The 13,863-nt window shown below is 37.8% G+C and overlaps 1 protein-coding gene across 3 annotated transcripts in view; it reads right to left on the reverse strand.

Moving 5' to 3' along the window:
* Positions 1–247: 247 nt before the first annotated feature.
* Positions 248–13,863, reverse strand: part of KLRF1 (killer cell lectin like receptor F1) — a 62,349-nt gene continuing 48,733 nt past the window's right edge. For all 3 annotated transcript variants that reach the window (XM_025879739.2, XM_025879738.2, XM_025879740.2), the window contains 4 exons: positions 13,299–13,454; positions 10,250–10,389; positions 2,485–2,597; positions 248–1,981 (listed from right to left, as the gene is read on the reverse strand). In XM_025879739.2, the coding sequence (XP_025735524.1) occupies positions 1,861–1,981; positions 2,485–2,597; positions 10,250–10,389; positions 13,299–13,454 (530 nt within the window). In that variant the 3' untranslated portion in view covers positions 248–1,860. The remainder of the gene's footprint in view (positions 1,982–2,484; positions 2,598–10,249; positions 10,390–13,298; positions 13,455–13,863) is intronic.

Here is a 13,863-nt window from a genome sequence, read left to right on the forward strand (position 1 = left end):
AGGAGATCATACACCATCTGTGTCTGCTAAACAGCTGTACCCAGAGGAAAATTAAACTTTTTCAGGTCTTCATGATAGGAGAGAGGGGTTTTTTATTGTTATGTTAATCACCATATATTACATCATTAGTTTTTGATGTAGTGTTCCATGATTCATTGTTTGTGCATAACACCCAGTGCACCATGCAGAATGTGCCCTCTCTAATACCCATCACCAGGCTAACCCATCCCTCTACCCCCTCCCCTCTAGAGCCCTCAGTTTGTTTTTCAGAGTCCATCGTCTCTCATGGTTCATCTCCCCGTCAGACTTACTCCCCTTCATTCTTCCCCTCATGATAGGAAAGAGTTTAACAACTTGGATCTAGATGCCCACTGAAGTTAGCCTCCTACCTTCCCACAGAAACTAAGGAATAGAGGTGCTACTTTTCTTGATTACATTTCAAAGGAATACCTCTCTGGTCCTTAAGAGAGACATTTCTGGGTTGAAAAGCCTTTAAAAAACTTTTTGAAAGATTTGCATCTCAAAGAAGCGGAGACAGAATTTCCAATTACAAGTTTCCTCAAGTAAATGGTCTAAAAATGAGGTCAGGGGCTCATAGATAGGAAGAACAAAGCTTTTCTAAAATTTAGTTAAGCTGAAGGGAATGTTAAAACCATCTTGGTCACTGTCCACAAAATATTAATTAATTACAAAGGGAAAAGAGAAACTTTATAGTGAAGTCTGATAGACATCAGATTAAGCATGTGAACAAAGTCAATAGCATCAACAATGGAACAAATAAATGTGTGTGCCATCGGAAAGGATGCAGTGAGAACTTCTCACTGTTTCTGCCAAGGAGCAGTTGAATATAACCATGAGAAATAATCAGACAGATTCAAACTGAAGAACATTTTGCAGAATAACCGGGTTGTAGTATTCAGAAGTGTCAAGTTGTGAATAGCAAGGAAGGCTAAAGAACTCTTTTAGATTTAAGGAGATTAAAGAGACATAATAACTAAATGCAGGAGATGATTCTGAGCTGGATCTTTTACTCTAGAGACAATTGGCAAACCTTAAAGAGAGTCTGAGAATGGTAGCACTGTGTCAATGCTAGTTTGTTAATTTTGATCATTTAATTGTGATTAAGTAAGGGATTTTTTTGTAGAAAATATACACAAAAGTATCCAATGATACTTGAAATTTTATAATAAAATGTATCAGTCTGACAAGTAATTCTCAAGAGGTTCAGGAAGAAGGAAAGTGCTTTTGCCCTGTACCTGTAATCTTATAAATTTATGATAGTTTCTAAATTTAGATTAAAATTGTATGAAATCTAAAGAAAACAACATATTTAATGCTTTTGAGTCATAAAATCCAGTTTTAAGATTTATATCAAAGAAATAACAGGTATTACTTTTTAAAAAGATATTCAGAACGTTTACTGCAGCATAGTTTACAGTAGAAAAAACTTGAGAACAAAGTTAATGTTCATCAACAAAGCAGTAAAAAAATGTATGAATCCATACTAAAGTGCAACTCAGAATTATATGAAATTTGCATAGGATATTGTTACAAATTAAACAAGCACAATACAGAAAAGCAGGTATAATTTGATCACATTTGCTGTAAAATGAAAAATGAATAAAAATCCTGAGTATGAAGGCATGGACTCACAGTGGATTATATTACCACATAAAACATTGAAAGGGACTATTTTAGATTGTTTACATGGTGTACTCTAAGGTTAGAACCAAGGTAGATGATGGAGGGAAAATGGAGAAGACATTTTGTTGTTTAATTGTAGTTCTATTTTTTAATTGTAGTTTTAAATTCTTACTCCTTAAGATTAATATTAGAACCTAGTTGGCAAAAAAACTTTGATCATTGATTATTGATTGATTGACAAATCCATTTGAAAACACTGCTGCAGGTTTCAGAATAAATTTTGTTTTCCTTGGTGGCTGCACAGCTATTTTCTTTAGCTGGTCCTTTTATGAAAAATCTGTAGAAGAAGGGATAAATTCATTGTTAATCATTGTTGCCAAAGACATCCATTTGTGTTTTCAACTAATACCCTCCCTTAATTGAAAGGCCATTCAGATTTTAGGGCATTTCCAAATCCCTTGATTCACTAAAAGTTACAATATCTCTGTAACTTAATCTTATTCTCTGTAATTTGCACAGAGTTCCCAGAGAGTCTGTTAGAAATGACAGAGCTAAGAGTAAATCTGTGTCCATATCTCTGTTCTAGTCTTCTTTCCATTTTTTTATCTGGTGTAGTCTTTAAACAATAAATGCACAATGATTACTGTTTTCAAATCTTTTTGCTTTGAAAACAAAACCAAAATATCCATCATTATTCCAGTGAAAATTAAATCAATTTTCATCCTTCCAAATTCCTTAGTATCGACAATTATTTCAGAGTTGATTTTGGTGGACTTAGAGGTGCTTTATGAAGATAAGTTCTACAATAGACAGTAAATCAGACAGTGGTTTTGGACTCACGTCTTTGAGTCTAACAGAGAACCATCCACCCAGGTCCATGTCCTCTTCAGAGATGTAAAGTTAAGCCCAATCCACACATAGTTTGTTTGTTTTAGGTTTTTCTGTATAAAAGCCTAAAAAGTGAGTAATGAGTAACTAAGTGAACAGAATATTTTAATAATGTAGACATACTAATTAAGATTTAGAATTTTATTGGACAATTAGCATCCTACATGAACATTCTTATACTAATCAATTCATAACTTAATTACACACACTATATATTTATTACATACATACACATACATATGTATCACTTGTAAATTGAATACAAATATTCAGCCAAGGACTAGTATGAGTCAAGTGAAGCACTGGCATTGAGCACAAAAACTAGGAGGGTGCCAAAAACTCGGTGACTGAGATAAATGATGATTTAAAGGAAGGGTGGGGGGGCGGAGCAAGATGGCGGAGGAGTAGGAGACCTGGATTTCGTCTGGTCTCAGGAATTCAGCTGAATAGGGATCAAACCATTCTGAACACCTACCAACTCAACAGGAGATCGAAGAAGAGAGTAGCAACAACTCTCTGAACAGAGAAGCGACCACTTACTGGAAGGTAGGGCGTGCGGAGAACTGAATCCCAGGCGATATTCAGGAGGACAGACGGCGGGGGACGGGGACCTCCGCCGGCCGCTTCTGGCAAGTGATAGAGCGCGGAGCACAAAACTGGAACTTTTAGAAGTCAGCTCTGCTGAGGGACATTGCTCCAGTGGCTGGGGGGGTGGTGTGGAACCCTAGCAGGACAGTGTGGTCTCAGGACCCTCGGGGTCACAGAAAGACCGGGGGTGCCTGAGTGCGCCAGAGCTCCCAGGTATCGGAGCGGGGAAGCCGGCTGCAGAGACGGAGCCGAGGCGCGGGCTCTCAGCTCGGGGTTGCCATAAACTGTGATCCGCGGCCCAGTCGGGCCACTGAACCTCCAGCAGGGACCCAACAAGCGGCAGAGCCGGGGAGACTCCCCTTCCTCCCCCAGGAGGAGTGGCGCGGGAGCGCACCGCAGGGATCTGCTGGGTTTGGAGACTCCACACGGGGTCAGGTGCCAGAGATAGAAACGCTCGGTCACAGGCCCGGTGAGCACGGAGTGCGGCCAGAGACCGGGGAGACGGGAGTGACTGCTTTTCTCTGGGGGTGCACTGAGGAGTGGGGCCCCAAGTTCTCAGCTCCTCCAGGCAGAGATTGGGAGGCCACCATTTTCACTCTCGTCCTCCAAAGCTATACCGAGAGCTTGCAGGAAATAAAAGCTCCTGAGACCAAACCCGAGCAGCTTGCTTAGGGGCAATTCCGCCTCCGGCAAAGACATTTGGGAACCACGGCAACAGGCCCCTCCCCCAGAAGATCAGCCCGAATAGCCAGCAAGCCAAGACCAAGTTTACCGATCAAGGAGAACGGGAGAACGCCAGCGCTAGGGGAGTACTGCACATAGAATTCATGGCTTTTATACCATGATTCATTAGTTTTTCAGTTAATTTTTTAACTGTTTTTTTCTTTTTTTGAATTTTTCTTTTTCCCTTTTTCAACCAACATCTTATCAATCCCTTTTTTAAAAAAACATTTTTCATTTTTCATTTTTAGGGTCATATTTTATCCCTTCATAGTGTTACCCTCATTTTTGGCATATATATATATAAGTTGTTCTCTCTTTAAAATTTTGAGATACAGTTTCTTCTAACAGATCAAAATATACCCTAAATCACTAGTGTATGGCTTTGTTCTAGTCTCCTGCCTGATCACATTCTCCCCCTTTTTTTTCTTTTTTTTTTTAAATCTACTTCCTTTTTTCAAACAACTTCTTATCAATTCCTTTTATAAAATCTTTTAGAATTTTCATCTTTACAGTCACCTTCCATCCCTTCATTGTATCAACCCTTATTTTGTACAGATATAAGTCTTTCTTCCTTTAAAATTTTAGGAGGCACTTTCTTCTAACAGTCCAAAATACACCCAAAATCTAGTGTGTGGCACTGATCTATGCACTAGCCTGATCATATTTGATCATATTCTGTTTTTTGTTTTGTTTTGTTGTGTTTTTGTTTGTTTTTATCTTTTTCTTTTTCTTTTTCTTTTTTTTTTCCTCTTTCTTTTTTCTTTCTTTCCCTTTCTTTTCCCCTGGTTTCAGGTCTTTTCTGATTTGTATAGAGTATAGTTGCTGGGGACGTTGTTAACCTGTTAGCATTTTGTTCTCTCATTCATCTAGTCTCCTCTGGACAAAATGACAAGACGAAAGAAATCACCTCAGCAAAAAGAACAAGAGGTAGTACCGTCAGCCAGGGACCTACTCAATACGGACATTAGTACGATGTCGGACCTAGAGTTCAGAATCATGATTTTAAAGATACTAGCTGGGCTTGAAAAAGGCATGGAAGTTATTAGAGAAACGCTTTCTGGAAAATTAAAAGAACTAAAATCTAACCAAGTCAAAGTCAAAAAGGCTATTACTGAGGTGCAATAAAAAATGGGGGCACTAACTGCTAGGATAAATGAGGCAGAAGAGAAAATCAGCGATATAGAAGGCCAAATGATGGAAAATAAAGAGGCTGAGAAAAAGAGAGATAAACAACTACAGGATCACAAGGGCAGAATTCGAGAGATAAGTGATACGATAAGATGAAACAATGTTAGAATAATTGGGATCCCAGAAGAAGAAGAAAGAGAGAGAGGGGCAGAAGGTATCTTGGAGCAAATTATAGCAGAGAACTTCCCTAATGTGAGGAAGGAAACAGGCATCAAAATCCAGGAGGCACAGAGAACCCCTCTCAAAATCAATAAAAATAGGTCAACACCCCAACATCTAATAGTAAAACTTATGAGTCTCAGAGACAAAGAGAAAATCCTGAGAGCAGCTCAGGAGAAGAGATATGTAACCTACAATGGTAGAAATATTACATTGGCAACAGACCTATCCACAGAGACCTGGCAGGCGAGAAAGGACTGGCATGATATCTTCAGAGAACTAAACGAGAAAAATATGCAGCCCAGAATACTATATCCAGCTAGGCTGCCATTGAAAATTGAAGGAGAGATAAAAAGCTTCCAGGACAAACAAAAACTAAAGGAATTTGCAAACACGAAACCAGCCCTCCAAGAAATATTGAAAGGGGTCCTCTAAGCAAAGAGAGAGCCTAAAAGTAGCATAGATCAGAAAGGAACACAGACAATATACAGTGACAGTCCCCTTACAGGCAATGCAATGGCACTAAATTCCTATCTTTCAATAGTTACCCTGAATGTAAATGGGCTAAATGTCCCAATCAGAAGACACAGGCTATCAGATTGGATTAAAAAACAAAACCCATCAATATGCTGTCTGCAAGAGACTCATTTTAGACCCAAAGACACCCCCAGATTGAAAATGAGGGGGTGGAAAACCATTTACCATGCCAATGGACACCAAAAGAAAGCTGGGGTGGCAATCCTTATATCAGACAAATTAGATTTTAAAACAAAGACTGTAATAAGAGATGAAGAAGGACACTATATCCTACTTGAAGGGTCTATCCAACAAGATCTAACAATTGTAAATATCTATGCCCCTAACATGGGAGCAGTCAATTATATAAGGCAATTAATAACAAAAGCAAAGAAACACATTGACAACAATACAATAACAGTGGGGGACTTTAACACCCCCCTCGCTGAAATGGACAGATCCTCTAAGCAAAAGATCAACAAGGAAATAAAGACTTTAAATGACACACTGGACCAAATGGACTTCACAGACATATTCAGAACATTCCATCCCAAAGCAACGGAATACACATTCTTCTCTGGTGCCCATGGAACATTCTCCAGCATTGATCTCATCCTCGGTCACAAATCAGGTCTCAACCGCTACCAAAAGATTGGGATCATTCCCTGCATATTTTCAGACCACAATGCTTTGAAACTAGAACTCAATCACAAGAGGAAAGCTGGAAAGAATTCAAATACATGGAGGCTAAAGAGCATCCTACTAAAGAATGAATGGGTCAACCAGGAAATTAAAGAAGAATTAAAAAAATTCATGGAAACCAATGAAAATAAAAACACAACTGTTCAAAATCTTTGGGATACACAAAGGCAGTCCTAAGAGGAATGTATATAGCAATAAAAGCCTTTCTCAAGAAACAAGAAAGGTCTCAAATACACAACCTAACCCTACACCTAAAGGAGCTAGAGAAAAAACAGCAAATAAAGCCTAAAATCAGCAGAAGAGAAATAATAAATATCAGAGGAGAAATCAATGAAACAGAAACCAAAAGAACAGTAGAACAGATCAACGAAACTAGGAGCTGGTTCTTTGAAAGAATTAACAAGGTTGATAAAGCCCCGGCCAGACTGATCAAAAAGAAGAGAGAAAGGACCCAAATCAACAAAATCATGAATGAAAGAGGAGAGATCACAACCAACACCAAGGAAATACAAACAATTATAAGAACATATTATGAGCAACTCTATGCCAGCAAATTAGATAACCTGGAAGAAATGGATGCATGACTAGAGATGTATCAACTACCAAAATTGAACCAGGAAGAAATAGAAAACCTGAACAGACCTATAACCACTAAGGAAATTGAAGCAGTCATCAAAAATCTCCCAACAAACAAAAGCCCAGGGCCAGATGGCTTCCCAGGGGAATTCTACCAAACATTTCAAGAATTAATACCTATTCTCCTGAAACTGTTCCAAAAAATAGAAATGGAAGGAAAACTTCCAAACTCATTTTATGAGGCCAGCATTACCTTGATCCCAAAACCAGACAAAGACCCCATCAAAAGGGAGAATTACAGACCAATATCCTTGATGAACATGGATGCAAAAATTCTCACCACAATACCAGCCAATAGGATCCAACAGTACATTAAAAGGATTATTCACCATGACCAAATGGGATATATCCCTGGGCTGCAAGGTTGGTTCAACATCCGCAAATCAATCAATGTGATACAACACATTAACAAAAGAAAGAACAAGAATCATATGATCCTCTCCATAGATGCAGAAAAAGCATTTGACAAAGTACAGCATTCTTTCTTGATCAAAACTCTTCAGAGTATTGAGATAGAGGGTACATACCTCAATATCATAAAAGCCATCTATGAAAAACCTACAACGAATATCATTCTCAATGGGGAAAAGCTAAGAGCTTTTCCCCTAAGGTCAGGAACGCGGCAGGGATGTCCACTCTCACCACTGCTATTCAACATAGTATTAGAAGTCCTAGCCACAGCAATCAGACAACAAAAAGAAATCAAAGGCATCCAAATCAGCAAAGAGGAAGTCAAACTCTCACTCTTTACAGATGATATGATACTGTATGTGGAAAACCCAACAGACTCCACCCCAAAACTGCTAGAACTCATACAGGAATTCAGTCAAGTGGCAGGATATAAGATCAATGCACAGAAATCAGTGGCATTCCTATACACCAACAACAAGACAGAAGAGAGACAAATCAAGGAGTCGATCCCATTTACAATTGCACCCAAAACCAGAAGATACCTAGGAATAAATTTAACCAAAGAGGCAAAGGATCTGTACTCAGAAAACTATAAAATACTCATGAAAGAAATTGAGGAAGACATAAAGAAACGGAAAAATGTTCCATGCTCAGGGATTGGAAGAACAAACATTGTGAAGATGTCAATGCTACCTAGAGCAATCTACACATTCAATGCAATCCCCATCAAAATACCATCCACTTTTTTCAAAGAAATGGAACAAATAAACCTAAAGTGTGTATGGAACCAGAAGAGACCCCGAATAGCCAGAGGAATATTGAAAAAGAAAAGCAAGGCTGGCGGCATCACAATTCCGGACTTCCAGCTTTATTACAAAGCTTTCAACAAGACAATATGGTACTGGCACAAAAACAGACACATAGAGCTATGGAACAGATAGACAGCCCAGAAATGGACCCTCAACTCTATGGTCAACTCATCTTTGACCAAGCAGGAAAGAATGTCCAATGGAAAAAAGACAGTCTCTTCAACAAATGGTGTTGGGAAAATTGGACAGCCACATGCAGAAGAATGAAACTGGACCATTTCCTTACACCACAAAATAGACTCCAAATGGTTGAAAGACCTAACGTGAGACAGGAGTCCATCAACATCCTAAAGGAGGACACAGGCAGCAACCTCTTCAACCTCAGCCACAGCAACTTCTTCCTAGAAATATCGCCAAAGGCGAGGGAAGCCAGGGCAAAAATGAACTCCTGGGATTTCATCAAGATAAAAAGCTTATGCACAGCAAAAGAAACAGTCCACAAAACCAAAAGACAACCGACAGAATGGGAGAAAATATTTGCAAATGACATATCAGATAAAGGGCTAGTATCCAAAATCTATAAAGAACTTATCAAACTCAACACCTAAAGAACAAAGAATCCAATCAAGAAATGGGCAGAAGACATGAACAGACATTGTTCCAAAGAAGAAGTGGTATATATATGCAACAGAATATTTTGCAGCCATCAAAAGGAATGAGATCTTGCCATTTGGAATGACGTGGATGGAACTGGAGGGGGTTATGCTGGGGGAAGTAAGTCAATCAGAGAAAGACATGTCCCATATGACCTCACTGATATGAGGAATTCTTAATCTCAGGAATCAAACTGAGGGCTGCTGGAGTGGTGGGGGTGGGAGAGATCGGGTGGCTGGGTGATAGACATTGGGTAGGGTATGTGCTATGGTGAGTGCTGTGAATTGTGCAAGACTGTTGAATTACAGATCTGTACCTCTGAAACAAATAATGCCATATATGTTAAGAAAAAAGAAGAAGAAGAAGATAGCAGGAGGGGAAGAATGAAGGGGAGTAAGTCGGAGGGGGAGACGAACCATGAGAGATGATGGACTCTGAAAAACAATCTGAGGGTTCTAGAGGGGAGGGGGGTGGGTGGATGGTTTAGCCTGGTAATGGGTATTAAAGAGGGCACATTCTGCGTGGAGCACTGGGTGTTATGCACAAACAATGAATCATGGAACACTACATCAAAAACTAATGATGTAATGTATGGTGATTAACATAACAATAAAAAATTTTTAAAAATAAAAATAAAAATAAAGGAAGGGTGGGAAGAAATTTGAGAAAAGCCATTTTTTAAAAAAGATTTCATTTATTGATTGATTGATTTTAGAGAGCTTGAGAGAAAGAGAGAGTGTGTGTGAGAGAGGGGAGGGGCAGAGGGTGAAGGAAAAAGGGAATCCCAGGCACACTCTGTGCTGAGTGTGGAGATGATGGGGGGCTTGGTGTCAGGACCTTGATTTCATGACCCTGAGATCATGACTTGAGCTAAAATCAAGAGTCAAATGCTTAACTCCCTGAGTCACCCAGGCACCCTTGAGGAAAGCCATTTTTTTTCATTCATTTAGCATAATTTTTTTTAATTCAAGTAATTAACATATAGTGTATTATTAGTTTCAGAGGTAGAGTTTAGTGATTCATTGGTTGCATATAACACCCTGTGCTCATTACATCACGTGCCCCCCTTAAGCTACATCACCCAGCTACTCGACCCCCAACCCCTTTCCCCTCCAGCAACCCTCAGTTTGTTCCCTATGATTAAGAGTCTCTTGTGGTTTGTCTTCCTCTCTGATTTTGTCTTGTTTTATTTTTCCCCTCCCTTCGCCATGATCCTCTGTTTTGTTTCTTAAATTCCACATATGAGTGAGATCATATGATAATCGTCTTGAGGAGTACCATTTCTAACTGCACAGAGATTAATGTCATAACCCTGACACTAAACTACTTACCATTTCAAGTTGGTCCTGAATGATTGGTAGATGAGATTTTCTTCCCAAACAATACCTGTAACTGTCATTCCAACTTTTCATCTCATTAGAGAACCAATAACACTTTTTTTGATATTTGAGCCATTCAGATGGGCACAACCCTATAGGGAAATGGAGGAAACAAAGAAAATTAAGTTACATGTGTATTCAGTGAAAATTGAATACTTCTGGGGTGCCTGGGTGGCTCAGCAGTTAAGCGTCTGCCTTCGGCCCAGGTCATGATCCCAGGGTCCTGGCATCAAGCCCCACATCGGGCTCCCCATTCGGCGGGAGGCTTGCTTCTGCCTCTGCCTCTCCCTCTCCCCCTGCTTGTGTTCCCTCTCTCACTGTGTCTATCTCTGTCAAATAAATAAATAAAATCTTTGAAAAAACAAAAGAAAAGAAAATTGAATACTTCTGTGTTGCATAAATAAGAGTGGAACTGTACTATAAAATCACTCTAACAAAGTGTTCAGATTTAAAAGATGTCCAAATTACAAATGATAATTCACGGGAATTAAGAAATTAATTTCATAAGATGAAGCAAAACTTAGACAAAAGGGGATTTCTTTTTCATGCCCAGTTCTGATGTAATTACTAAAATAACATGAACCATTTAAGCTGTAAATTGCATTAATGCTACTTGTGAGATTAAATATATTTATACCATTCTCTTAGAATTTAATCCTATAAAGCTTTAAGATTTCTCTCCTTGTTTTATGTGCATAAATCTTTCCTTAATAACTCCTTTTTGATATTAAATAATATTGAAAATAATAGTTTTTCAGCCCCTATATAATTACAAGTTCAAGTTCTTTGATTTTCTTAAATTAAATTAAACTGAGGTCTTCAATTGAAAATATCTGAGACTTTGGCATAACGAGAGAAAGTGAATTGTATGAACAAATATGAGTTCAAGTCAGAATAACTATTCAAACTTATGGCCATTAAAATCTCCCTTCTTTTTTTTTTAAAGATTTTATTTATTTATTTGACAGAGAGAGACACAACAAGAGAGGGAACACAAGCAGGGGGAGTGGAGAAGGAGAAGCAGGCTTCCAGCTGAGCAGTGAGCCCGATGCAGGGCTCCATCTCAGGACCCTGGGATCATGACTTGAGCCGAAGGCAGACATTTAATGATTGAGCCACCCAGGCGCCCTGAAAAATCTCCCTTCTTTATTGGAGTAAAATTCATGTGACATAAATTTACCATTTTAATCACTTTAAGGTGCAAATGCCATGGATTTTATTACATCCACAATGTGCAAACATAACTACTATCTAATTCCAAAATATTTTCATCACCCCAAAATGAAACCCTGTAAATATTAAGCAGCCATTATTCATTCTCCCCATCCCATTAGGTTTTAACATTGCAAAATGTAAATCTTCCAAATTAATTCTTTTTCAAGATTGTTTTTGCTATTCAGGATTTCTTTCAATTTCACATGAATTTTAGGATCACCTTGTCCCTTTCCACAAAAAAAGGCCATTGGAATTTTGATAGGAATTTCTTTGAATCTGCAGAGCACTTTGATTAATATTGCCATCTTAAATGAATTGTGGATCTATACAAACAGAGGAATGCTCTTCAGTCAGAAAAGGAAATAAAATGCTGATATATGATAGAACATGGATGAACCTTGAAAACATTATGCTAAGTGAAAGAAGCAAGACACAAAAAGTGAAATACTGTATGATTCCATTATATGAACGTACAAAATAGGTAAGTCCACAGAAACAGAAAGCAGATTAGTGGTTGCTAAAGGCTGGGGGGGAGGGAATGGGGAATTGCTTACTGGGAATAGGATTTCTTTTTCGGTGATGAAAATGTTTTGGAACTAGATAGATAGCGTCGTTGCACATTCATATGTCCTAATGCCATTGAATTGTTTTATTTTAAACGGTTAACTTCATGTTTGTGGATATTTCCTCAATTAAAAAAGAAGAAAAAAGTAATAGGAAATTAATATCTTACAGCCTGATATACAGTATTTAGACATTTTAATAAAAATTTAATGGTGTCTATATGATTCCATGTTTACCTACCAAAGCTTTCTTACCTCTGAAAAAGTTCCATTATAATACCCAACATAATGATGAATTAGCTAGTCTGAGTCTAAAATATGTGTTAAAATTACAGTATTTCAATTAGTTTGGGACTTGTAAAACAGATAGATAATCCAAAAGAAAAGAGTATCAGTAAGTAAACGATAATATATATGACATTTTTATATGTGATAAAGAAAACCACATAAACTAGTGTATTAGAGAAAATCCTTTTTTTAAAAGATCTTGTTTGTTTATTTATTTAGAGTCGGGGGAAGAACAAAGAGAGAGGGAGAGAGAGAAACTCCAGCAGACTCCCCACTGAGCGCCGAAACCTACTTCGGGCTTTATCCCAGGATCCCAACATCATGACCTGAGCTGAAAGCAAGAGTCCGATGCCTAAACGACCGAGCCACCCAGGTGCCCCTAGAGAAAAGCCTTTGAAAAATAATTATAAAATAAATTAAGCTGCACATTTCTCCCATATACTGTAAAACAAATTGTTGAAGGCCCCAAAAGTTAAGCACTTTGAAGTGAAACTAAAACAAAATTGGAAGTAGAAGGGACAGTTTTCTAAAATTCTGCATAATTGGAAGTTATAAGCATAAAATCATAATGAATCATTCATTATGTATAATTACTTTTATTCATTTTGTACTTCAAAGCTGAATAAATGAGAGAAAAAAAATAGTTAGTTACATACTGCCTTATAGTCACAATTAACTTTCCGTGTTTGTGTGTTTCAATTTGACTTTAAATTCCTGAAGGGACGAGCCTCTTTGTTATGTTCTTCTCACTGATACTATCCTCCTACCACAAAAAGAGTCATAAATTATATGTATATATGAAGTTTTGAATGAAAAGTAGGTTGATATCAAATCTTTATTTGTTAATGTAATCTGCATAACTGGTAAATAGGCTTTTTCAAACTTAGAAAGCCAAAAGAATGAAAACCATTATAGGCCAAAGTCTTGAGAGATACCTGAATGGTCTGTAGCTTTTGAACCACAGTGGCTTGTGTCCTTATTAGTTATATTTCCTCTTGTGCCACTGTTCATTTTCAGGTTTCCAATATCATCATGTTGGGTGATATTTGAATTCTTTGCTTCTTGGCATTTTAGCAATATTCCCTGAGAAACTTAAAAACATAATTATTTTAACATTGGGTAAATATCTTCTCCCTGTGCAGTGCTCCAGACACAAATAATTTGGAATGATTCTGATGATGGGAACAAGAAGCAACTGAAGGGATAACTAGAAAGTTTCTTTCTTATTTTCATTTTATTTAATGAAAAATAATTTCAAATATTACATAATTAATTCACTTATAGAATCATATTTGTTGAGGCACATATATGTGCCTCAGAATATGGCACATATTCTGTGCCAGGCATCATGCTAAGAACTGGTGATACAGTAGTAAATGAAGCAAAATTTCTACTCTAGGGAGTATACATGCTCTTTCCATGCCTTCTTCATGTCATGATTTTGCTGAAACCGACACTATGCTTAGCCCATTCTACCATAATTACTTATTTAAAATCTAT

This window comes from Callorhinus ursinus, unplaced genomic scaffold, assembly GCF_003265705.2.
Source record: "Callorhinus ursinus isolate GAN/ISIS: 27379988/994484 unplaced genomic scaffold, GSC_fseal_2.0 scaffold27, whole genome shotgun sequence".
Classification (NCBI taxonomy): domain Eukaryota; kingdom Metazoa; phylum Chordata; class Mammalia; order Carnivora; family Otariidae; genus Callorhinus; species Callorhinus ursinus.